We start from the raw sequence: 25,272 nt of genomic DNA, 5'->3' as shown, positions 1-25,272 counted from the left end.
TGTCAAATGTGGGGGCGGTGACACACATTGCATGTCTCTCATCAGCTTCCAGCCTGCCGTGCATCCGCGCTGCGCATGTCCGTGCTGAGCTGGACACGGAGGGTCTGAACATCAATAATGCAGTGACGCCGACTGGATCGGACCCTCCACGCTCTTGTCATGCTGCATCCTGATCTCCAGAGCACTGGGGCCGAGACATGGGGCCAAGCTCACAGTCCAGACCCCTCCCGTGAGACATTTTGCCTAACAGCAAGGCCCGAGGGGTCGGTGGGATGATATATTTTGGGTGGGATGATGTATTTTGGGCTGGTCCTGCTTTGAGCAGGGGGCTGGACTACATGTGACCTCCTGAGCTCCCTTCAACCCTCACTGTCTGTGAGTCTAGGGCTCAGCCACACCTGATCTGCCCCAGGCTCAGGCAAACCCAGAGGCACGAGCCCTTCTGGGGTCCCTGTCCCAACAGGCTCCCAGCACCCCCCTGGCCTGCCTTGCAGCTTGCCCTCAGGCTGCTGCAATGACCCCTGCAGCTTGCAGACGCTGCAGCCTGGGTCCACGTGCCTGCCCCGTCCAACCGGGCACAGCCCTGGATCCGGGCCTTCCCTGACCAAAGGGGAACACTTTGCTGGCCTCACCCTGCCAGGCCCCCCCTCAGCACTGTCACTTCCCATGAAAGCACAGCACAGACGTCTCAAAAACGGTGAGTTGAATTCAAGTCCCAGTACAAGACGTGCAGGTGCAGCTCCCCCGCGTGCAAGCCTCTGCTCTGCACACTGGACAGGTCTGGCTGCCGCGTGCCCTGCCCTGGACGAGAGCATCTCCTTTCTCGCTGCGTGTAACTGTGACCAGGCACAGGCAGGTGGACGTGAGAGCTGGCCGCCCCAGGGAGGTGTGGGGGAGGAGTGGAGACCCCTTGTCACTCCCAGGCCCTTCTGCCAAGCTGTCCAACAGCCGGTGCACACGTGGCTGTAGGGACCGTGCAGCGACACAGGGCCGAGGTCCTTCACCCCTCTCCTGGGCGCAGGCACCTGAAGCAGGTTTCTCTCTGCGTGGCCCGTTCACTTGCAGTGACTAGACTCAGGCTCCAGCTCTCCCCAACACTCCCCACCAGGCAGGGGGCTAACAGGCCTCACCCAGCCCCTGCCTCCCCAGCACACATCACCTGGCCTTAGGAAACCCACCTCCTCCAAGCAGAGGCCTGGGGCTGCTGGTGAGATGGCCCCACTCACCGCTCGGGGATGCAGGGGCACGGCGTGGTCGCGGTCACTGCTCAGCAGCAGCCCGGGCCCCCACCTGGCTCTGTGCTGCCAGAAAGATGGTATTTCCACCTGCCTGGGGAGCCTCCCCCAGCCCTCGCCTTGCTGAAGTCAGCAGGATGGGGCAGGCCCGCTGGGCACGGCCGGGGCTCCAGGCACTCCCACCTGGACCCTTCTCGGAGGGTCACTGCACCCCGCTGAGACTTCTCCTCTGCGCAGCCCCCATCCAGACCCCCACTGCACCCCCCAGCTGGGCTGCAGCTGAGCTTGTGCTCCCCCGTACCAGGGGCCAGGCTGCCCCATGCGTCTGCCCAGCTGCTCTCCAACCTGCGGGCAGCGAAACAGTGTCCCTGCAGCTTTTCAGTGTCTCCAAAGCAGCCCCTCTGGAGCTGGGGGCTCGGCAGCGGGGAGCAGGGCCCAGGCTCGGCTGAGACTGATGCAATGTGGTGGGCCCAGTGGTGGACTGGGGGTCCCCGGGGAGGCCATCAGGGACATGCTGGGGCTGGTGCAGGGAGGGGTAGGGGCTGAAGGGAGGCAGGGAGAACAAATGATGCAAGTGATTGTAACCCGGGCAGTACTCCAAGACGTACCCCTCTCCAGCTGAAGGGATCAAAGCAGGTGCACAAGCACTGTGGGAGGTGCGGGGACTCTCCTCCCCTATAGAGCACAGCCAGACCACCACTGGGGACTTAACCATATACCTGTTAATGAGGGAACAATACTGGGAACATAACAGGCACAATCAGGGGGTATAGGGGACACTACAGTGCCCCAAGGGGGCAGGACTCAACAGAGGTTAGACACTTACCATCATAGACATTCATCCAGTTGACAAAAGACAGGGTTAGCCGACACGTAGAACACGAACAGCAGAGCAAACAATACTGGTTGGGGAAATATAAAAGGCACAAAATACAAAATGTCAAATCACAAGGATTATTGGGCCTAGGTAGCAGGAGGGGGAGAAATGGGGAAAAGACAACGGCCCCTTTCCACTGCAAGAAGTTCTTGCTGCTAGCTCACTCACCCCAAGTCCCCACAGCTGGGATTTGATCTCAGACCTGCCAGGTGGGAAGCACAAACTCTACCACACAGTAAGCACTGCTGGGGCTGGGCCAGGCTGCGAGGGGTCTTGGCCTTCCTGGAGCCCCGGCCTCACGTCGAGCTGCCTGGGCTCAGACTGGAGGAGCTGGAAGCCGAGCTGGGAACCTCTCAGGTCGCTGCTCTGATCCTTGCTGAGCTGGGGGGCGGGGGGAGCCTCTCATGCTGGCCACAGCCTCTCCTAGGGGATCCTGGAGCCCAGCAGGAACCTCTCCTGCCGGCCACACGCCGTGCTGCTGAGGGTCCAACTGCTGCCCGCAGGTCCTGCTCCTTCAGGGGCTTCTGGGGCAACTGCTCCCGCCCTGTTGGGCCAGATCCTACCAGCTCCTTGAAGCTCCTTCATACTGGTCTCTCCTGAGTCCCTTTTATCCCCCTCCAGGTGACCCAAGGGGCCAATCAGGGGACACAGAGGGTGAGTCTCTGGGGCCTGATTGGTGAGGAAAGGGAATCCCAAGTCCTCCAATCATCTTCTACCCCTTCAAAACCCCTGGGCTAGGTCACTGCCAGCCAGCCCGTCACATCAGCAAGCATCCTCCATGCAGACCAAAGCCCGGAGGTTTGGGGTTTGGATGCTCCCGAGCTTCGCTTGCCCTTAGCCATCGGCTGAAGGTGAAAAGTAGGGAGAAGACTCCCATTTCCATGAAGTTGGTGCAAAGCCACGATCTTCCCCCTGGAAGTGAAAGTGGGAGGCTAACTGCATTACCGGGGCACTGCCCCCTGCCAAGAAAGTGGTCTTGCCCTGCAACTAGGAAAACCGCCTTAGTGGTCATGATGTTTCCCCTGTTGCAGACCTGAGACGGGAGCTGGGAGGAAGCCCGAGGGCCACAGCCCTGAGCCCCGCGTGCCAGCTCAGGACAGACACCTGCATCCACGAGCAATGGGCGCAGCGACCCCCGAGACATCCCAGCCCAGCTCCCCAGCCCTCTGCACCTCCCAGAGGGGCCTTAGCCCAGGCCAGGACACCAGCCCTCCTCTTCCCACCCTGTGTTGGCACCCGGCAGCTCTCACAGGCACAGGCCACGTCTCCCCGGGCCCCGGGTGCAGCCGGCTCCCCCAGCACCTCTTGTGCAGGGAACCGATGCATTGCCCCACACCGAAGGGGAACAGTTGCCCCATCAGGGAACCACCAACGGCCTCGCTCAGGCCCTGGTGGTTCCTGCTTTGGGAGCGGGGACATTGCCCCTGGCCCCCCCATAGCACCGGGAAGCTGTGGGTCACAGCACGCACCCACCACCGGGGCCGGGAGGTCTCTGCCACCCGCCAGTCCTGGGACCCCGTGCCCCTGGCAGGACAAGCAATGTCCCTTTCTCTCTGCCCAGGGCTGGGGCTGGTGCTGGAGACGCAGGGACAAGAGACTCAGGAGAGAGATTGCAGGAAGCCGCAGAGTGGGGTCCTCGTTGCATGGAGCAAGGATCTGCTATGGTGGGTGGGGGTGCTGGAAGCAGACCCCCACTCCTGGGGGTCACGTGTCCCATCCATGTCTGGAGCCACAGGAAGAGTCCATGGGAGGGTCCAGGACCCTGTGGCCCGGCTCCCACCCAGGGTCACTCTCAGGGCTGCCCTGAGCGAGGAAGGAAGAGTCAGGGCCCGGGGAGCTCAGCCCAGTGCCCCACAGCACCCATGACAGCAGCACACAGACCCCCATGGCACGGCCCCAACTCCATCCACCAGCCCCACCAGCCCAGCCCCTACCCAGCCATGAGATGCACAGGGCTCGCAGCCCGGAGAGCTGCAGCAAGGGGTGGGGGGCAGAAACCCCTCCCTCTCTACTTGACACTCCTGCAGACGGTGCCACAGCCGGTGCCGCAGCATAAGTAGCCGTGGCCACAGGGCCTCTGACAGTCACACATCTGTACGCAGGCCCCAATGCCCCTGGGCGGGGGGCACCCGCTGGGTCTCCCTGCAGGAAGAGGGCTCCGTGTCAGGCCAGCAGCGCTGCCCCACCTCAGCCCCCCAGCCCAGCCCCTGCCCAGGCGCAGAGACCACCCGGCGGACAGGCTCCAGCACATGCCCTCGTCCCCCCTGCCTGGGGGCAGCGTCCGGGCTTCACTGAAACAGTGCGTCACACGTTGAGCTCGGTGGTGCGGGGCTGCCCAGGGAACGCGGCCGGCAGCGCGGGTCTGAGGGACGACGGCTCTAGGATGACGGGGCCCCTTGCCCTGTTTCCCGCTCCCTGCCCACCCAGGGACCCCCTCCGGGAGCAGCACCAGGGTCCCCTGCAGCTACAGCAGGGCGGGCCCAAGGGCCTTGCACATCCCTGTCCCTGCCCGAGCAGCTCGGCCATCGCTCCTCGTCCCACCTTCAGCTTGCTGCCCAAGGGCCCACGCACACGCCTGCTCCTGGGGGAGACAGTCCCCATTCCTGGGCACCCCACAACCCAAGGGGCGAGCATCATAGTGGTCCTGCCGGCTGCAGGGGAAGCAGGGGCTGAGGTCCTGGGGGAGCCTGCGGACCTCTGACCAGGGCAGAGACGGGCACAGAGGAGAGGGCAGAAGCCCTGCCTGGGAATGCAGCCCCTTGCCCACTCCCCCAGCCGGGCCTGGGTCTCTGTGGTGGGGCTGGGGGAGCAGATGGGTCAGGGAAGGGGTCTCAAATCCTTGTCCCCTCCACCCTCCTTCACCTGGCTTCACCTTGGCCATGGCCCACACTAGTCATCCAGCGTCACGCTTCCCCTTGTCTCCAGCCATTGCCCTGGTGCCGTGATGCCTCTCGCAGCCTCCAGCCCCTTGCCGCCCACCTGGCACCTCTTCCTGCAGGACCAAAGTCTCCAAAATCTGTTTCCATTTCCACGGTAGCCGCCATAAGTGAACGTTTGGCAGCTCCCGGAGACCCAGTCATAGTAGTAGCGTTTGAGGTGTAGCTTGCAGGGGCCATGGTCCGGGGGGAGCCTGCAGATGTCTGACCCAGAGCAAACACCAGCAGTGAAAAGGGATATAGCCCTGCCCAGGGTCGCAGTCCCTTGCCCTCTCCTCCAGCCCAACTGGGTCCCCCCAGGGCCGTGGCAGTAGTGTGGGATGTGCATGTAGCAGAGCTGGGGCCCCTGGGGAGCTGGCAGAGGTCCCCCGGGCAGAGGGATGCGGCTCACATGGAGCTGCGCCTGCTCCTCATCCAGCAGGATCAGATGCCAGGGGGCAATGCCCTCGCAGCGTGGCAGCTCCCACCCACCTGCCCGGTGCTCACACCACCCCCGGAATAGGGGGCAGGAGAGAGGCGCTGGGGCAGGTTTGGGGGCTCAGAGGTGGGGGCTGGAGGGGAGCACTCACCTGGAACGAGCTGCCCAGACGCAGGCTGCAGCCTGGCCAGGAGGGCGAGGAGCCCCGCCAGCACCAAGAAGCTACCCTAATTCATGGTGCCGCCGTCCTGCCGTGCCCAGCGCCAGGCCAGCCGGGCTATATACCATCACCCAGCCTGGGAGCGGGGGGACCTTGCACAATGCCCCAGCTCGGCCCCTGCCCCTCCCAGGGCACTGCAAAGGTTGGGAAATGGCCTGGGCCTCTGTGCAATGGGGCTGGGCCCAGCTAACAGCCGGCACATGGGGCTCGCGGGCTCCCTGCTCTGCCCCTTCCCGCAGGGCCGGTCCCAGGCAGCACCTAGCTCACTTCCCCCAGGCTGCGTCCACCCCAGGGGCTCTTGCGTTCATGCTGAAGGACTAAAGGAGCCCGGGCTGGGGAGAAGATGAGCCCTTGGCTTCCCTTTCCTGCTCCTGGCCGGCTGCACGGGGGCTGCTGCAGGCGGTTTCCTGGGCACAGGTGTGACGAGGGCAGGCGCGCTGGGCTGGAGCTCCCGTTCCCACAGCATCGTACGGGGGGCAGGAGAAAGGGGCAGTCGGGGAGAGGCCCCGGGCAGGGACCACGCAGGCAAGGGGAGGCCTGACCCTGCATCCACACACAGGGGTGAATCCAGCAGCGAGGCAGGTGCCATCAGGGGTGTGGACGGCACCATCGTGGAGGAGGGCGCGAGGGCTGGACGCGGGGCAGGGAGTGGAGCAGCCCCCGCTGCAGGATCCCGACGGCGCGGAGGGAACAGCACAGCTGGAGAGCGCAGGAGCTCACGGGCGCGGGCTGCGTCTCCCCGGGCCCTGGGGGCAGCCGGCTCCCCCGGCACCTCTCGTGCAGGAACCGCACTGCGGTGCCCCACAGCAAAGGGGAACGGTTGCCCCATCAGGGAACCACCAACGGCCTCGCTCGGGCCTAAGGCTTTGGGAGCGGGGACATTGCCCAGCCCCATGTAGCCTCGGGAAGCTGTGGGTCCCGGCACGTGCCCAGCGCTGGGGCCTGGAGGCCTCTGCCACCCATCAGCCCTGGGACCCCGTGCCCCGGGCAGGGCCAGCCATGCCCCTTGTCTGTGCCCAGGGCTGGAGATGCAGGGACACGAGAGCCAGGGGAGGTTGCAGGAAGCCGCAAAGCGGGGTCTTTATTGCTGCAGGAAGGAGCTGCGATCGTGTGGGGAGGGCGGTGCGGGAAGCAGATTGCTGGTGCTGGGGTCACGTGCCCCATCGGTGTCTGGAGCCAGGACGGTCCGTGGGAGGTCCAGGACCCGCAGGCCCCGCTGTCCGTGAGGTCACTCTGGGGGCTGCCCTGATGGGGAGGGAAAGGCAGTTAGAGCGGAGAGGGAAGAATCAGGGGCCGGGGGCTCAGCCCAGCCCAGCACCCCACGGCACCCGCCCCAGAGGGCCCCAGCCCAGGGGTGGCACAGAGACCACCACAGCACGCCCCATCTCCCACCCGGCCCCACCAGCACAGCTGGGTCCAGGCCCCTCCGCAGCCCTGAGACAGGACAGGGCTCGCAACCCCGAGAGCTGAAGACATGGGGGGGATCTGCACCTCTTCATACGGCCCCCATGCAGACATGGCCACAGCCATTGCTGCAGCATTTCTGCCCCCGAGCACACTGATCATCGTTCCTGCACAGATCCACGCAAATCCCAGGGCCCGTGGGCCGGGGGCACCTGCCGGGTCTCACTGCAGAGAGAGCACCCCGTGTCAGACCAGCACTTCTGCCCCAGCCTCAGCCACCCCCACCTCGGCCCTGCCCCGGGCGCAGCGACCACGCGGCAGACAAGCTGCACCGCACGCCCGTGCCCCCGCTCCCCGCCACAGAGCTGCCTTGCACCCGCAACGGGCTCCGTGCAGACGTGGCCGCAGCACGTGGAAGTTGCCATCACTGCAGCAATGCAGCACACAGGCACCAACGGGTCAGGGAAGGGGTCACAAATCCCTATCCCCTCCTCCCTCCTCTGTCTGGGCCTCCAACTTGGCACGTGGATCCACCTGCCCCTTTCCAGCAGCCGCACGACTCACCCAGCTTCACCCTTCCCTGCACGTCCGGCCATCGCCCCGGTGCCGCCATGCCTCTCGCAGCGTCCGGCCCTGCCAGGCTCAGCCCCTTCCCGCCCACCTTGCACCTGTTCTCGCACTCCAGGCGGGTCTTAAAGTTGTTAGCATTGCCCTGGCAGCCGCCGTAAGTGAACTGTTGGCAGGTCCTGGTGACCCAGTTGTAGTAATAGCGCAGGATGTTCATCTTGCAGGGGCCGGTTTCTGGGGGCAGCCGGCAGAGGTCCACTGGGTAGAGGAGGACGTCCCCGCCCAGCCAACTCAAGTCGCCTCCCGGCTTGCGCCCACAGGCCTGGAGACAGGCTGCTTCGGTGAGGAACCGGTTCCCATTGCCCCCACAGCCCCCATAGATGAACTCCTTGCATCTGCGTGTGGCGGTGTCGTAGTAGTACATGGGCATGTAGGCCTCACACTTGCCGCTCTCCGGGGGAAGCCTGCAGACACCTGCAGCCCAGAGCAGAGACGGGAGGTGAGAAGCAGCACCCCTCGCCCTGCCCTGGCTGGCTCTCCCCGCTTCGTGGCACTAGCATAGGATGTGCGTGTTGCAGATCTGGGGTCTCTAGGGAGCGGGCAGACATCCACTGGTCCAGAGGGATGCAGTGTCACCGGGCAATGCCCTTGCAGCGTGGCAGCTCCCACCCTCCTGCCCAGTGCCCATGCTGCCTACTGGGAGTGACCAGGACACAGCCCCACTCAGGGGGCACAGAGTCCCCAGGGCAGGGGCTGTGGAGGCAGGAGAGAGGGGCTGGGGCCGGGCAGGGAGCACTCACCTGGAGAGACCTGGCCAGACGCCGGCTGCAGACCAGCCCAGAGGGCGAGGAGCCCCGCCAGCACCAAGAGGCTGCCCCACTTCATCGTGCCGCTGTGCCCAGCATCAGGTCAGCCAGGCTATATACTGTCACCCTGCCCGGGAGTAGGGGGCCTTGCACAATGCCCCAGCTCGGCCCCTGCCCCTCCCAGGGGCACCGCAAAGGTTGGGAAACAGCCATGGGCCTCTGTGCAATGGGGCTGGGCCCCACTAACGGCCGGCACGTGGGGCTCGCAGGCTCCCTGCTCTGCCCCTTCCAGCAGGGCCGGTCCCAGGCAGCACCTAGATCACTTCCCCCAGGCTGCGCCCACCCCGGGGGCTCTTGGGTTCGTGCTGAAGGACTAAAGGAGCCCGGGGCAGGGAAAACACCAGCTCTCTGCTCCCCCCCCCTGCACGCAGCCTGGCTGCTGGAGACCGTGGGCTCAGCACCCCGCCAGGGCCTGACCAGCTGCCCAGGGGCTGCGGGCTATTACTACCTGGGGTTGCTGCATTCAGGCTCCATGTGCTGCACATGAATAAACCCCAGAGCTTTCTCCCCTGGAGTTTTTAGCTCCTGGGTACGTGTTTAAATGGCACACCCAGCAGCAAAAAACACTGGAGCAATAATCCCAGGAGTTCATTCAGGAGCATTAAATGCATGTGTAGACGTGCCCAGAGTGTTATATGGGAGGTGGAGCAGCCACCGCTGCAGAAGAGCGACAGTGCAAAGGAAACAGCGGAGCCGGAGGGAGTGGGGGCGAAGGCATGACCCGTGGCACGGGGCAGGTGGGCTGCAAACAGCACAGCCCGTCCCGGGCAGGGAGGACGCAGCAGCATCCCCTGCTTCTCGGTCTGCTCAGACCTGCGTCCAGGCTCGAGTCTGCGGCAGGAAGACTCCCCGATCCCTGCTGCTGCGGAGAGCCCTTGCTCCTGGCCCCAGGTGTCAGCCGGGATCAGGCCCGCAGCCCTGGGGTGACTGAGCTCAGACTGGCAGCACAAGTGCGGGTGCCACCAAATAGGGGTGACCCCTGGTCAGCAGCCCTGGGGGGCCGGTCGCAGCTGTGAATGCGCTGGGGGTAGGTGGTGACAGCAAAGGGGCTGGATGGAGGGGACATGGCAGAGGACCCCAGCACTGCAGCCAGGGGTGAGGCTCCCCTTCTCCTGCTGCCCAATACCCAGCTCCTGCCTCAGACACCCCCAGCCCTGGGTGGTGTCAGACAGCTGCTCCGTGCAGCTTTCCCGCATGCCCCGGGGGCAGGAAGGGCTCTGCCAGCTGCTGATGGCTGAATCCAGCCAGGCCCAGGGCAAGGCAGAGCCCCCAGCACAAGTGGGGCGATGTGGAGGGAGCCCCAAGCCTCCGGGGATGGGCTGCCCGGGCACAGGGGCTAGGAGCAGGAAGCTGCCTGCAACACCGGGCGCTTTCCCCATCACCTCTTGTGTCAGGTCCCCGCGCCCCGCGGCCCACAGCAAAGGGGACAGTTGCCCCATCAGGGAACCACCAACGGCCTCGGGATGGGCTGGGGAGCTCCTGGCCCAGGGGGAAGTGAAGCCAGTGGAGAAGTGCTGCGGCCAGGTGGCCATGCCAGCCCCCAGCCCACAGCCCCCAGCACAGGGTGGGTATGCAGGGCTGGACGGGACTACAGCTCAGGCAGCTCAGGCACCCTCCCCGCTGTGCTCACCTTGCTGCCCACTGCCCGCAAGACCCATCCTCACTGGGGGACCGGTCCCCATTGTCCCCGCAGATGAACAGGTCGCCCGTGCGGGTGGCGTCATTGCAGTAGCCCAGGGCTGGCAGGCAAGGCAGGGGCCGGGGTCCTGAGGAGCCTGCAGACGCCTGCAGCCCAGAGCACAGTGAGGACGGGGCTGGAGGGCAGCCTTGCCCTCCCCGCTGCCCGCAGCTGCTGCTGGGCACGTGTCGCTGGCCAGGCCGACTCTGCGGCCAGGGATCCCCCCGCGGCACAGACACGAGGGGCTGCTCACAGGGGCACAACCAGGATGCAGCCAATCAGGGCTCAACCCCCAAGGGTCACAGCCCGGGGGCAGGAGCAGGCCTGCAGACACGTGCAGCAGCAGGACGGTGCTCTGCAGCCTGTCCTTAGGATGCAGCAATGTCCTCCTTGCTGAGGGCATGTGCCCCCCTGCCCCGGGATTTCTGCATTGGGCACAGAGAGCAGGAGGGGATGGATTTGGTCTCTCTGAGCTCTGCACACGGGAGCCGCCAGTGCCGCTTGTGGCTCCCATGCCACCACTTGGCCCCCTGAGCCAGGGCAGCCCTGGGGTTGCCAGGGGCTCAGAGACACATGTTGTGTTCCAGGAAAGCCTGGGCAGTGCCCTGAGATATGCCCCGGGATGCCAGGGACCTGCATTCATAAGTGCAAACATGATGGTGACTGCCCCAAAGTGAGAAGTGCTGCAGCACCGGCTGCGGCAAGGTCTGCATGATGCCCGTTCAAGGTGAGGGGCAGCTCCATGCTGGGAGGTCGCAGAGGGATCCCCGGGTCCTGCCCCGGCACAGCCATGTCCAGCTGGCAAGGCGCGTGGGGACTCCCTGCGGGCAGGAGGGAGGAAGCAGAGCTGAATGGCGAGGAGCCAGGGCCCGTGTGAGAGATGCCGGGAGCAACGCTGAAGCCCAGCTCTCCCACCCTGGGCTCTGCCCCGTGCATGGGGCATCCTCTCCCGGGGGCTGTGTCTCCTGTCCCGGGTCCCAGCGGCAGGTAGCCCTGCCTTTGCTTGCACGCTCGGCAGGGCCGTGTTACGGCGTGCCGCGTTCCACCCCAGACAGGGCTGCAGGCCTGTTTCGGGAGGAGGCTGTACAGCGGTGTGGGACTCTGGGCAGTGGGGGAAGGCATCTCTGCAGCCCTCATCTGGTGCCCGTGCTAGGGCAGCGCTCAGAACGAGGCACTGGCTGGACCGCACAGGGACAGGATCAGACCTGTGTGTCATAAGCACCATACTGCTCACAGGAGATTCCCCAAGAGCACAGGAGGGGTCCCTGCAGAGGCCATGGGGAGGGGCCTCAGCTTTGATTTGTGCCTCAGTTTCCCCACCTGTGGGATGGGAACAAGAAGCCTCCCTGACCCCGCCTTCCCCCACCCACGGGACACGGACGTGTGTGGAGAGAAGAAGCGGCTGCTGAGAGTGCGATGCAGGCTGGCTCTGGTTCTTAGACCCAGCATGGCACGGGCACAGCTCTCCTGGGGTGCAACCTCCCCCCAGCATGCACCTCTGAGCCCCCAGCCATGGATGAAACCCTCCCCAGAGCCCCCTCCAGCCCCTGGGCAGCCAGTGTGGGGCCCATGGGGGGACCAGCCCCCTCCCCAGCCCAGCGCGGGCAGGGAGTGCAGGAGAGGGCTCCGTCCATCAGGGACTATAGCTCCTGGTCTTGCAGGAGGACATGAGGCTGGCAGAGCCCCGCTTCGGCATGGGCACGGCAGGGGAAGGAGATGGGGCAAAGGGGCCCATGCAGCCCCACATGGCCCTGATCCTGCCCCTGCCCCTGCCCCAAAGGCAGCCTTTCATCCTGCCACTCCCCCATTCCCCCATCCTCACTCCCCACCCACCATCCCCTGCCCCATTCCTCCATATCTATCTATCTATCTATCTATCTATCTATCTATCTATCTATCTATCTATCTATCTATCTCTTTCCCCCTTGGTCCCCTGCTGCCCATCACTGTGGTGTCTGCCCACCTCCCCACACAACGTTATTGCCGCAAGCCCACCCTGGACAGGCATCCTGGACTACTCGGGTCCCTCTCGTGCTCTGGGTAAGATCTCAGGGCAGGAGACAAACCAGTTCAATGGCTCTCAGATGACAGCTGGCCCTGGCGAGTGGGAACTCCCACCCCCCGGACCAAGGGACTCCTGCCTGCCCAGTGCTGGCCACTGAGGACACCGCAGACCCGGGCTGGGCAGCCCATCATGGTTTCCCCTCCTTGTCACCAGGGTTAAAGGATAATAAGGATAACCCCTAACCCTGCTGTCCTGGGCTCTGGGCACCCCTCCATTGGGCATTTCCCCATGGCAAAAGCTCATTGCGGAGCGAAGAGAGATGGCTGGAGAGGGCATGGAGGGCCAGGTAGCGGATGGCACCTGCTTCCCTGAACCCTCTTCTGTTACCTTCAGAGCTGGGTACAAGCAGGGGGGACACACACGTGCTCCCCAGACAGGCTGGGGTCCTGCGCCCTGGCGCCATCCACCCTCTTCCACATGCCCTTTGCTGCCACCAGCCCCAGGGACATGGCAGGCTTGTTACCGAGACCCATTTAGTGCAGGGGTCGATGACCATTAGCGGGGGGGGGTGTTCCTGATCCCCCATGCAGCACCCTAGCCCTCCCAGGCCCGTATTGCAACCTCTGCCATGGGCCGGGTGCAGCTGGAGCTGCTTTGATGGAAGGTCACACATGCCCCCAGGGCCATGGGCACTGTTCATCTCAGCCCAGAAACAGTCCTGCCTACGTGCAGGGATGGACTCCGGGTCTCCCAGACATGGTCAGTGAAATCCCAGTGAGACGCAGGAAAGCTCCTGTCCCCAGCCCCCTCTTCCAGAGTCCCCTTCTCCCGGCCGACAGGATCCCAGCTTCAAAGTCAGGAGGGTGTCCAGTCCCAGGCCTTGCCCGCTGTCCCCACCCCAGCCCAGATGGACCTGCCCGGCCCATCCTAGGGAAGCTCCAGGGCAAAACTGGATGCAGTACTCCAGTACCCTCTCCATGCTGGCCACATCCCTCCTGACGTGTGGCGCCCAGACCTGGACACAGTACTCCACCTGCGGCCTGACCAGTGTTGCACAGAGGGGGAGGATCACCTCCTTGGACCTGCTCGAGATGCTTTTGTGGATGCTGACAAGGTGCAGTTAGCCTTCCTGACCGTGTCCTCACACTGTTGGCCCATGTTCATTTTGGATTCAATAATGCCTCCAAGATCAACATGAGTTCATTAGAGGCAGGTCCTGTCACCCTTTTGGCCTTCTACGACCAGGTCACAAAATCCTTGGATGCAGGTGTTGCAGTGGACATAGTCTTTCTAGACTTTAGGAAGGCCTTTGACAATGTCTCTCACCCCATCCTCATTAAAAAATTAGGTGACTGTGGTGTCGATGCCTACACAGTCAGATGGGTCACAAACTGGCTGGAGGGCCGCACCCAGAGAGTGGTAGTAAATGGGTCATATTCAACTGGAGGGCTGTGGGCAGTGGGATTCCCCATGGTTCGGTGCTCGGGCCTGCACTGTTCAATATCTTCATCAGCGCCTTGGATGCAGGGGGTGAAAAGCACCTTGTACAAATTCACGGATGACACCAAGATGTGGGGAGAGGTGGGCACGCTACAAGAGAGGGACAGGCTACAAGTAGATCTGGACAGGTTACAGGGGTGGGCGGATGAGAACAGGATGGGTTTCAAAGCTGACAAGTGCAAGGTGCTGCACCTGGGGAGGAAGAACCAGCAGCAGACCTACAGGCTGGGGAACTCCCTTGTCGTCAGCACAGAGGCAGAAAAGGATCTTGGAGTCATTATTGATTCCAAGATGAACACGGGCCGACAGTGTGGGAACGTGGTCAGGAAGGCCAACCGCACCTTGTCGTGGATCCACAGATGCGTCTCGAGCAGGTCCAAGGAGGTGATCCTCCCCTCTATGCGACATTGTTCAGGCTGCAGTTGGAGTACTGTGTCCAGGTCTGGGCGCCGCACTTCAGGAGGGATGTGGACAGCATGGAGAGGGTCCAGAGGAGGCCACCCGCATGATCAGGGGACAGCAGGGCAGGCTCTATGAGGAGAGGCTGAGGGACCTGAACCTGTTGAGCCTCCACAAGAGAAGGCTGAGGTGGGATCTGGTGGCCGTCTATAAACTTGCCAAAGGGGAAGAAGCAGGCAATAAATCCCCATAAATGACAAATAAATCCCCCATAAATGACAAAGCAGGCAATAAATCCGCATAAATGACAAAGAAGGTTTGTTAAATATGAACCTTAATGGGAACACATACCGATGGAAGGTATGTCCACAGGGGTATAAAAATTCACCAGCTATAGCTAATAGTTGTATAAGCAAAACCCTTATCAAATTTCAGGCAAACACAAATTATTTAGCTGAAGGAATAAAGATCTGGCAATATGTAGATGACATACTAATAACTGGACCCACTGAGAAACAGGTTAATGAAACCCTAAAGCTGTTAATTAAACATTTAACTCAGGAAGGTTGGAAGGTAAATTCAGACAAAACAAAATGTGCAGCTACAAGTGTCACCTTCTTGGGGAGAAAAACGAATGAAAAGGAAATAACCCCAGAAGATAAATGGGTAACAGCTTTAAAAAAAGCAACAGAAAAACCTCCAAAGACTGTAACTGAAATGCAAGCAGTATTAGGAATTATTACTTGGTTAAGAGACTGGACTGAAAATGCCACAGTACAAACCAAGCTAATCAGGGCAGCAATAAAAAGTAAGCACTGGTCAGCAGCAGCTCAAGGCCAAGTAGAAAGAATAGTAGCAGATTTAAGTTCAAAACAATTAACTTTACATCGAATACATAATCAGTTACCAGTGGAATTATACATCAGGACGGGTATAGATTGGGTAAGTGGAAAGGCAGTCCAAGGAAGTAACGTGGTAGACTTATGGAGTCTCACACTTAAAGGATCTGAAGCTAGGTATGGAACTTTAGGTAAAGTATTACGTGGGTTACACCACTGCTATAAAAGGTACAGCCGAGAGTTAACAGAGAATGCAAAGATCCACCATCCTGCAGGGGCAGAGCTTGGAAATCTTAATGCTCCTCCTGTTGATTTTGAAGGAAACCAGAACACTTGGGTAAAGTTAGCCTCTAGCCTGATGCAAAATTGGGGAAAGAATTGGCAAGGGCGAAGAACCCCAAATGACAGCCAACAAATAATGCCACAATGGACACATGATGGAGGCATGTTTATGGAAGGATGGGGATTCAGTGATGGTTCCACCAAAAATGGGTATAAATTTGGTTGGAAGTGTACCAAGTGTCAGGTAACTCACCTGACCAATAACATTAATAATTGCAATGCCCAATTATTAGAATTGAAGGGGATGCAAGCATTAATACGACATTGTATGTTGAATCCTGGTTCAGACATCTGGGAGCTGGTAACAGATAGTAAGTACATTTGGCAAGTGCTAACAAAGGGAGCTAAGCCAGCAGTACATTTAGAAATTTGGGAAAATATCTTGAAGGTGTTAACTACACGTAGAATCCCAACATTTGTTACCCACACCAAGAGTCATACAAGAAATACTAACCAACATCATACAGCTTTGGATAAAGAAGTACAACATTTTAGCATAGAAAAGAACCAAGAAGCTGAATTAGAACCATACCTCACATGGTTACATGAATACAGTGGGCATTGGAACAAGTACGGGAAAACCGAATTTTAGAAGTTAATGGATGGGGGCCAATAAATGCCTATAATCTAAGGAAAAGAATTAGACAACAGTGTGAAGTATGTAACCAGTCCAAAATTTCACCCAAAAATCAGTATGCATATAATTATCTTAAAAGTGACTATTTCAACCCAGGTGAAACATGGCAAGTGGATCTAATGGGGCCATTAACAGATGCAAAAAGGTTCCCAAGTGGACTGGTAGTAGTGGATATGGAAACAAGAATGATTAATTGTGTTCCACTAAAACATACCACAGCTAATGATGTTGTAAGGGCATTAGAAAAAATTGGTGGTTCATGGAAGATCCCAAAACAAATTGCTACAGATGGTGGTCTGCCATTTCAAAGTAAACGATTTACTGAATGGTGCCGAATTAACAATATAGAACACCATTTGCACACTCCTTATCATCCACAATCTAATGGGGTTGTGGAGAGACACATTGGTATTTTGAAGACACAATTGAAAACAAATTTAAAATCAATTTCCTTTAAAAACTGGGATGCAGTATTGCATGTCACCTTAATTCAGTGCAATAATGATAAGACCATGTGGTTGAAACACGAAAAGAAAGAGTTTCCAGTGTGGACATATAAGTATAACGAAGGTGATAAAGTGTGGATACACCTACCCAAAGAAGGAAAAGTAACAAAAGGTGCAATCGATCAACTGGGGAAACATCCCAACACTTATTTTTGTTTAACTGAGGAGAATCAAACAATATTAGTACACCAAAGTTGGCTAACCTCACGAAGCTGGGCCTCACAAGGACCTAAGCAATCATTTAATTTTGTTACAGGTGTCAAGGATTGAAGTGGCAACAGTGGGAGATCAAGGATGAAAATGATCCCAGAGATGAAAACTGGATGTGGCTAACCCATGCAACATTATGCAGACCAGTACATAGACCCCCCCCCAATGTGACTCTGGGATACAATGCTGATGTATGGAATCTCACAATACCAGGTTATTCCCTTAAATGTAATATTCCTTGGGAAGGACCATGGAACCCCTCCAAATTATTAAATCCTCGTAATGTAATTAATGGACCGTATCCACATGGCATTAAATTAACAGAAGCAGGGATAAATGAAACTGAGTACTATCCAACACCATGGGGTTTTGTGAGAACACACCCAGAAAAGGGTGTACTTGGGGTAAAATTAACTATTATCCCAGTAGGGTTATTTGACAATGCTACAATAGACCCCTATGGTATCATCCAATGTAAGTGGAATAAACTTTTCTGGAAACCTAACACTGTCCAGAACAGTGGCCGGCTTACCACTAGCACTTGGTGTCGGACTATAGTACATACTAGAAAAGGGATATTACCTTATCTCTTAATTATAAGGGATCCACCGCACCAAGAACAAAGCACAATAGCCTGGCATTTAAAATCTCCTGAATGTTCCCGCACTGCCACGCGCATTACATATAACATTAACTGCACGCAACCACAAAGAAAGCGCAGGTCAGTCTGGACGGACTGGGCACAGCAAAATCAAGATAAAGAATGGGAAGAAACAGTAAAACCTGAATTCATGTCACTTTTGGGATTTGCCACTACACATGTGACCATTACAAAAAACATTACACAAAGAATGCAAAATTTCATAACATTAACTGAAATGACAATATCACTAATTCTAACATGAGGCAAATCCAAGCGAGATTACAGCTCATCACCTGTACACAATTTCATGAATCCAGCACCTTTGAACAACTTATTGTAACGAATTCAAAGAAGAAATTCACAGATGCTGGACATACACCTCATGTAGAATGTCACAGTCAAATAATTATGCTATTGAGTCACGAAAATCAGGGAAGTGTACAATGGCTTTGTTCAGTGAGCCCACTAATGGGTTGGACAGTACATACCCGCACTGGAGGAAAACATACAGGTACATTACCCACCGTGCGGTGTACCAAGCATAATTGCACACAAGTAAACACCAACCAAGTAAAATTCAATGATAAATGTTCTGAATTGGAAGCGTGGAATCAAACCCATATTGTGCAATGTGCTGATTGCAAATGCAAAATCTACACTAAAACTGTTCAAGTAAACATATTAAACTATGATTATGCTTTTGACTTAACCCCCCAAGATGGAGCAGCCCAGTATTATGAAATAGCAGAAATGGGATATGATATTCCTCAACTCCAGCCCTGTAAGCAAGAGGGTCAGTTCTGGAGAGATACAGGGGAAATAATGGAAATAAAATGTAATACCCCTCAAGTCTCACCCTGTGAGCCTGGAGCTCAGTTATGGAGAGAGACATTTGCAAGGAAATGTGTGTGCATAATAGAGCCAAAAATTAATGATCTACACTCCAGTATGGAGCACCTGAAAGGGAATGAAGGAAGGGGACTTAGTCCTATCAGTATCGAGGCCAGCTCATTGAACCGTACTACTGAGGCCAACCCATTAAATTGTACTACTGAGGAATGAAACCATATTTAGGTGTTTGGCTTCTTGGAATTCTAGGATTGTAAGTATATCATGAAAATAATAGTATTGATTCAAATTTAACTTTGAGTTGTAATTGTAGTTGTTTTTGTAATACTAATTCTTATAGCATTGTTTGGGAAGGAAGTGCATTTGGAGCATTGCTTCTGATCTATGTAATTATTGTGTTCTTAATGTTTGTGGTGTTTCTTAAAGCTAAGCAGTGTTATATACGTAGCAAAGAGTTTTAAAATAAAATTGTGTTGTATAAATTAAGTGTGTAATCATTGTGAAATCGTGCAATCAGCTAACTACTCCCCCAGCCAGTGCATCAAAACGAATCAGTAAATTGTGTGGGATTTTCTCTATTCCATAACCCACTAGAGACAACTACCAGGACTAACAAGGAGTAATGGCCGCAAGTTGACTGACAGTAGATTCAGGCTAGACATCAGGAGGCAGTACTTGGCAGCCAGGGCGGCTAGGAGCTGGAGCCAACTTCCAAGAGAAGTGGTGCTCGCCCCTACCCTGGGGGTCTTCAAAAGGAGGCTAGATAATCACCTAGCGAGGGTCGTTTGACCCCAGCATCCTTTCCTGCCTGTGGCAGGGGGTCGGACTTGGTGATCTGATTATGTCCCTTCTGAATCTACCAACTGTGAAACTATCTCTTTCAGCCACTGTGCTTTCACTGTGCTTTCAAGAAGGGAGTTCCCCAGCCTATAGGTCTGCTGCTGGTTCTTAAAGCCCAGGTGCAGTACGCTGCGCTTGTCAGTACTGAATCTCATCCTGTTCTCATTTCCCCACCCCACGTTACCTTGTGCCTTCTTCATACTCCCTGTGTATTTAAAAAAGGACTTTTTGTTGTCCTTGATCTTTAATGCTAGCCCTAGTTCTGTATCTGCCTTAGCTTTCTTAACAGCCCCCCTACAGACCCGAGCGATGGAGGTATACTCCTCTTTGGTGATAGCCCCTCCCTTCCACTGGGTGTACGCCGCCTTTTCGGCTTTCAGTCATTCTTGAATGCCTTTGGTGAGCCAGCGGGGCTTTTGAGCACTCTTGCCCCCTTTGATTCTCATTGCGACTGTCACTCCTTGGGCTCGGAGGATCATCTCCTTAAGAAACGACCGCTCTTCTTGGACACCCAGTTCCCCTACCCTCCAGGACCCCAGTGCCCCTCCTACCAATCTCCTCAACTCATTGAAGTTGGCCCTCTTGAGTCAAGGGCTACTGCCTTGCTGCAGGCCCTTGACACCCTGCGCTGGATGGTGAATTCCAGTAGGCGATCATTGCTGTCACCCAGGTGGTCCAGGACCTGGAGTCCCCTCACCAGGTCATTGCCTGGTGAGTCCCCTCAACAGGTCCAGCAAGGCATTTCCCCTGGTGGGACTGCGCTCCTCCTGGGTTAGATGGAAGACCTGTAGCTCAGCAAGGAACCTTTGTGAGCGGTCCGACCTGGCTCACTTTTCCTCCCAGCAGATGTCCGGATAATTTAGGTAGTCCATGGCGACTACATCCCTTGCCTTAAGTGCCTCTGCAGGCTGACCCAAGAATTCATGGTCCAGCTCTTCCCCTTGGTTGGGTGGTCTGCAGTAGACCCCCACTGTTATGCTCCTTTCCCCATGACCCCGCTGTATGCTGACCCACAGCATTTCAGCCTGCCCCTCCTCTGACCCCATCCTGTTAGCTGAAGACGTGTATTGCTCTTTGATGGAGAGTGCCACATCCCCGCCTTTCCTCCCCGTTCTATCTTGCCTGAGCAGTCTGCAGCCCCTAATGTTTACCGCCCAGTTGTGGGATGAATCCTACCAGGTTTCTGGGAGCCCTACTATGTGCAGGTTTGTACTAGCTATCCAGAGGGCGAGTTCCTCCTGCTTATTCCCCATGCTATGAGCATTAGTGTAGAAGCGTTTAAGGCCCTGTATTGGTGCATGCACCCCCCTCCCCGCCTCGACTCTTAGGACTATCCGGACCCATGCCACTTACCTGGGTACTCCATGTGCGCGTCACCTGTCTTGGCTGGGAGGTGTCCTCATGGCCTCCTGTGGCCCCATCACCCGACGAAGCTAGTTTAAAGCACACCGTACGAGATCAGCCAACCTGGAAGAAATGACAGGATTGCCTTTAGGGGAAGGATGTAGCCCATCCCTCCCAAGCATGCCCCCTGCACGAAAGGGTGGGTCCTTGTCCAGGAACCCGAGGCCTGCCAGGTAGCACCAGCTCCTTAGACGCTGGTTAACCTTGCTGATGCAGGCCTCATGTCACTGTCCACGTCTACTTCCCAGGAGAATAGAGGAGAATACCACCTGCGCCCCTGTCTCCTTGAGCTTGGTCCCCAAGGCCTCAAAGTCCTTCATGATGCAGTCTGGGTTGCCCCTGGCTGCATCATTTGTTCCCACATGGATAAGGACCATGGGGTACTAGTAGGTCGGGACCCTTTCTGTGATATGGTGAATCTGAGCCCCAGGCATGTAGCAGACCTCACGTGCCATGGGGTCGGGTCGACAGATGGGACGCTCTGTTCTGCTTAGGATGGAGTCCCCGATGACTAGGACCCGGCGTCTCTTCCTCCTGGTGCTCCCTCTCTGCGCCGTCTGTGTCGTACGTGGAGTGGCACCTTCCCCACTGTCCTTCTCCTCCAAGGCTGCCAGGGCCTCATATCTGTTCTGAGTTGTACCTGGGGATCCTCCACCACGCTAGCCAAAGCAGCCCTGGTTCTGGTGGGGTTCATCTGTTTCAGATCAGATACTTACCTGGGTGGGACTTACCTGTATCTGGAGCACTGGTACAAGGCTTTATAGCATTTACCCAGAGGCTATTGTTTATGTTACTGGTTTAGCTATCTTACAAATATATACATATATATTGTACATATGTTTATATCCATGTTCCTTTCCCTTGTGATAAGTTAATGTGAATATGAGTATAGTTAAGTCTCCTGACTGTCCTGGCCTGGTTCTGTAGGGACGGAGGGAACTGAGCGCTCTGCATTCCCCCGCAGCACACCTGCCAGCTAACAAGCCCCTTCAATTGGAGAAGTGGGGTTTATACCCGAGTTACCTGGCCTGCATTTTGGGGGCTCGTCCGGGATTTGTTAGCAGGTAATTTGATATTGTAAGGTGCTGTGTGTGTCTCTATAGAGAGCCAGAAAGGGAATCATGTCAGATCCTGCTAGTCCTCAACAATCGGGTGGGGAGGATGGGCAAGGATCCTCGGAGCAAGGAAGGGCGACAGCCTCCCCCGGGGTTACCTCTGAATGGATTGTGGCTTTGCAGCAGGTCATCAGGGATGTGGTAAATTCTTCAAATGATCGAGCTGCATATAAAAGACTGAGGAACTTCTCAGGAAAACCTCCCAGTCCCTGCGGGAGAGGAAGGGCTTGAGGCCTGGACTGCCCACATACAGGAAACTCTGATGACATGGCAGATACCGGAGAAGAGAAGCAGCGGCATCTTCTTGGCGTACTAAGGGGGCCCGACTTTGGAGTCACCCAGACCACTAAGCTCCAGAATCCTGGTATCACCACACAGCAGCGCCTCCAGACCCTACGGGACGCGTTTGGACGGCCATCCCAGGGCGGGGATGCATACTACAAACTGCTTAGCACATTTCAGCACAAAGGCGAGGCTGTGTCCTCATATTTCTTACACTTGGAGCAGGTGTTGCAAAGAGTGGTTGTATAACGGTCCATTAGCCTGAGCGAGGTGGATCACGTGAGGCTCTGGCATGTCCAAATAGAGACCTGATACAGCCTGGCCCTTATTAGGGATTTGAATCTGGCTGGTTGGAAAACCAACCCTCCTAGGTTCAGCCAATTAGTGAAAGAAATGGGGGAGAAGGAGGAGATCCTTCACCTCTGGGATGCCAGGTGGGTCTGGGAGGAAGTCTCCTCACATCAGGGACCTGTTAGTCAGGTAATGGCGGTGACCCCACAAGAAGAGGGCCCACCAGAGGCTGAAGAAGATCCCTCCCAGCCAGTGTGGGTGGCCGCAGTCTCCAGCGCTCCTCCTGGGAGGCAGCCCCAGCCCCGATCCTTTACCCCACCCCAGGTCAAGACCAAAGCTGGGACTAAGATGCTGGGGATCTGTTCTAAATGTGGGGAATACAGGCACTTGGCCCAAGGGTGTACACAGCCGGACAACCCCAACCTAGTTTTTCAGTGGCTAAAGGTCTGATGGGGGACAGGACATGAGGGATGGGCAGAGCAGGGGAGTCGGCTCTGCCCCGGAGCCTGCCAGACTCCCGAGCCCTGGTCTCAAACTCCCTGCCTGAAGGACTAATAGGCCCTAGGGCAGAAGTCCCAGTGGCGGTGAACGGCCAAAGGTGTACGGCCATTCTGGATAGCGGGTCGGAAGTGACCATCATACTTGGGTCCTTCTATAAAACACATCTACAGAGCGTGGTGTTGCATGCTCTTACTGGGCTGGGTCTATGTGGGCTTAGCCACAACCCGTACCCATACCATGGGTACTTAGAAATTCGTATTAAGTTCCCCGCATCTGTGACTTGGGTGGAGAAGGAGGTGAACTCCATTGCCCTTATGTACCCAGACCCAGGTTGGATAAAGGGGGCCTCCCTCCTCATTGGGAACAACTCCAGTATATTCCAAGTCTGGCTTGATACTGTAGGCAACAGGTTGGCCCGGACTATCTGAAGTGGTTACCAATGCATGCTCTATGTTCTGAGGTCTATGCCCGCTGGGAGAGAAAGAGTATGGGGAAATCCCTCCAAATACTGGGAGCTTTGCATTTCTCTGGGATGCCCCGCCAGAAGATCCCTGCCCAAAGCCAGTGGGCCCTACCCACTACATGCAGGTGTGGGGGAGAGCCCCAGCAGCTGGGGCCCGTTGTGGTGCCTCAGTCTGGGCACGTTAGGGCAAAAGAGTTCACCTGCTTCTCCACCCAAATCACAAATGTGGGGAACTTAAGACAAACTTTCCCCTCTCTGGAAAAAGGGGATTGGGGACTTTAAGAGTCCCCAATGGAGTTTTTGAGGCTCAAGAATTGAAAGGGGAGCAGGTCACTGTAGTGGTGGTAAATCCTTCCCTTAGAGATGTAGTCGTGCACCCGGGGCAAAAAGTGCCCACTGCATGGGAAGCGGGTGTGCTGAATCTGGCAAAAAAGGACAGTGCCCTGCACATCGATCCTAACTGGTTTATCTTCGGGGATTCCCCTGCGCCTGAGGAATGGAAGGCCCAATCACAGAATAAACTCCAGGACTGAGCCAATGTATTTTCCCTGCATGACTGGGATGTAGGGGAGGCAAAAGGACTTGAGCACCAGATATGCCTTCGCGATCACAGACCCTTTCATGAAAGCTCGTGTCACATACCACTGGTTGAGATGGGGGAGGTCCGGTGTCATCTGCAGGAGCTCCTCGACCACAAAATCATCACTGAATCTAAAACTCCCTACGCCTCGCCAATTGTGATCGTGCCCAAAAAGAATGGGAATCTGTGGAAGTGTATCGACTACCGTGTGTTGAAGGCTCGCATGGTGGTTGATCAATACACTGTCGCTTGAGTGCAAGAGGCCCTGGACTGTCTTGGGAGCAGCAAATGGTTCACCATGCTGGATCTCCACAGTGCATATTACCAGATCCCATTGAGAGAGGCAGATAAAGAGAAAAACCACAAGTATCTGCCCACTGGGGTTTTTCCAGTTGAGCGCATGCCGCAGGGCATCTCAGGGGCCCTGGCCACATTTCAGCACTTAATGGAGAGAGTAGTCAGAGATAGGCATCTAACCCAGGTGCTGGTGTAGTTGCATGACCTCACAGTGTTTGGGAAAACCCTTGGGGAGCACGATGAAAGGCTTCTCCACGCGCTGGACCACCTTGAAGCTGTTTGACTTAAGCTGGTGGTTGACAAGTGCAGATTCTGCCAGGCTTCTGTCAAATACGTGGGACACATCGTCTCCCAAAACAGTTAGCACTGACTCGGAAAAGGTCAAGGCCGTGACCACTTGGCCGCGTGCTTCCAACTACAGGGAACTTAAGAGATTTCTAGGGTTCATGGGGTTTTACAGGAGGTTTGTACTGGACTATGCAGCCATCACTAGGCCCCTGAACCAACTTACCCAAGAGTACCAAATAGGGAAGTCTTCTAAGAAGTGGGAGGCCCGGGACCCGACCAAACAGGTTCAGGAAGTGTGTAGCCCTACAGAGCCTTTCGGGTCGTGGTGGGATGCTCGTTGTGAGGATGCCTTCCACGAAATCATCCTGTGCCCTATGGAAGCACCCGTATTGGCGTATCCTGAATACCACCCCAGCCTGGAGCCCCCCGCTCCAGAAGATGAACTGGGTTTGGGGCCTGATGTGCCTGTAGCCCCACCCACGGGAGTTGCTGGGGCGGGCGATCCACCTGCAGGCTCACGCAGAGAGACGTCTTCACTGCTACCGTCCACCAGCAGAGAAGGCACCATGGGTGACATGAGACCCGCACTGCCTGGGCCTCCTGGGAGCCCAGAGCCTGACCACACTTGTCGCCCCAGACGTGACCACAGGCCTGAAAGGTGGTTTACGTATGATGCCCCTGGGACACCAGGAGAGGTGCCCATCACTGCCCCACGGGCCCAGTGAGAGCTGGGTTTGGGGATGTGATCTTCACCGGGGATGGTGAAGATTTCCACAGGGGAGAGTGTAGCAGGCTTGGCTTTTGGAGCTTGGGTTGAGTCCCAGGCTTGAAATCTTGCTGTTTTGTTTGGTGGATCCCATCCACCAATCAGGAGGCAGCAAGAGGAGTTAAGTCACACCCCTTTCCTGAGAGGAGGGGGAGAGAAGTCCTCCTCCTGGACCTGATTGAAGACTACAACACTCAGGTCCAGAAGACTTCAGGGGCGGAGCCCTAGGGAGTATAGAAAGGAGTTGGGTGCCCAGCATGAGGGGAACACACCCGGGACAGAGAAGAGAGAGGCTTAGCGGGGCTGAGGAGAGC

The 25,272-nt window shown here is 57.0% G+C and overlaps 1 protein-coding gene and 1 long non-coding RNA gene across 2 annotated transcripts; both read right to left on the bottom strand.

Annotated features, from left to right (window-relative positions):
* Positions 1-1,939: 1,939 nt before the first annotated feature.
* Positions 1,940-3,196, bottom strand: LOC132250738 (uncharacterized). Its single transcript, XR_009462325.1, has 2 exons — positions 2,281-3,196; positions 1,940-2,137 (listed from the first exon to the last, which is right to left on the bottom strand). It is a non-coding gene; the product is annotated as an uncharacterized LOC132250738 (long non-coding RNA).
* A 3,541-nt stretch (positions 3,197-6,737) lies between these two features.
* LOC132250733 (BPTI/Kunitz domain-containing protein-like) lies at positions 6,738-8,549 on the bottom strand. The gene is made up of 3 exons (XM_059727854.1): positions 8,458-8,549; positions 7,655-8,131; positions 6,738-6,931 (listed from the first exon to the last, which is right to left on the bottom strand). Exons 1-3 carry the CDS (start codon positions 8,540-8,542, stop codon positions 6,915-6,917), a joined length of 579 nt encoding a protein of 192 aa, XP_059583837.1. The 5' UTR covers positions 8,543-8,549; the 3' UTR covers positions 6,738-6,914.
* Positions 8,550-25,272: the final 16,723 nt, after the last annotated feature.

Source organism: Alligator mississippiensis, chromosome 1, assembly GCF_030867095.1.
Source record: "Alligator mississippiensis isolate rAllMis1 chromosome 1, rAllMis1, whole genome shotgun sequence".
NCBI classification, from domain to species: Eukaryota; Metazoa; Chordata; order Crocodylia; family Alligatoridae; genus Alligator; species Alligator mississippiensis.
Note: the sequence above shows the minus strand (reverse complement) of the source record. Positions and strands in the feature narration are given on the sequence as shown.

Coding starts and splice junctions, on each gene's coding strand:
- LOC132250733 (XM_059727854.1), bottom strand. CDS start 8,542: ATGAAGTGGGGCAGCCTCTTGGTGCTGGCGGGGCTCCTCGCCCTCTGG. Junction 8,132..8,457: donor GTCTGGCCAGGTCTCTCCAG/GTGAGTGCTCCC, acceptor TCTGGGCTGCAG/GTGTCTGCAGGCTTCCCCCG.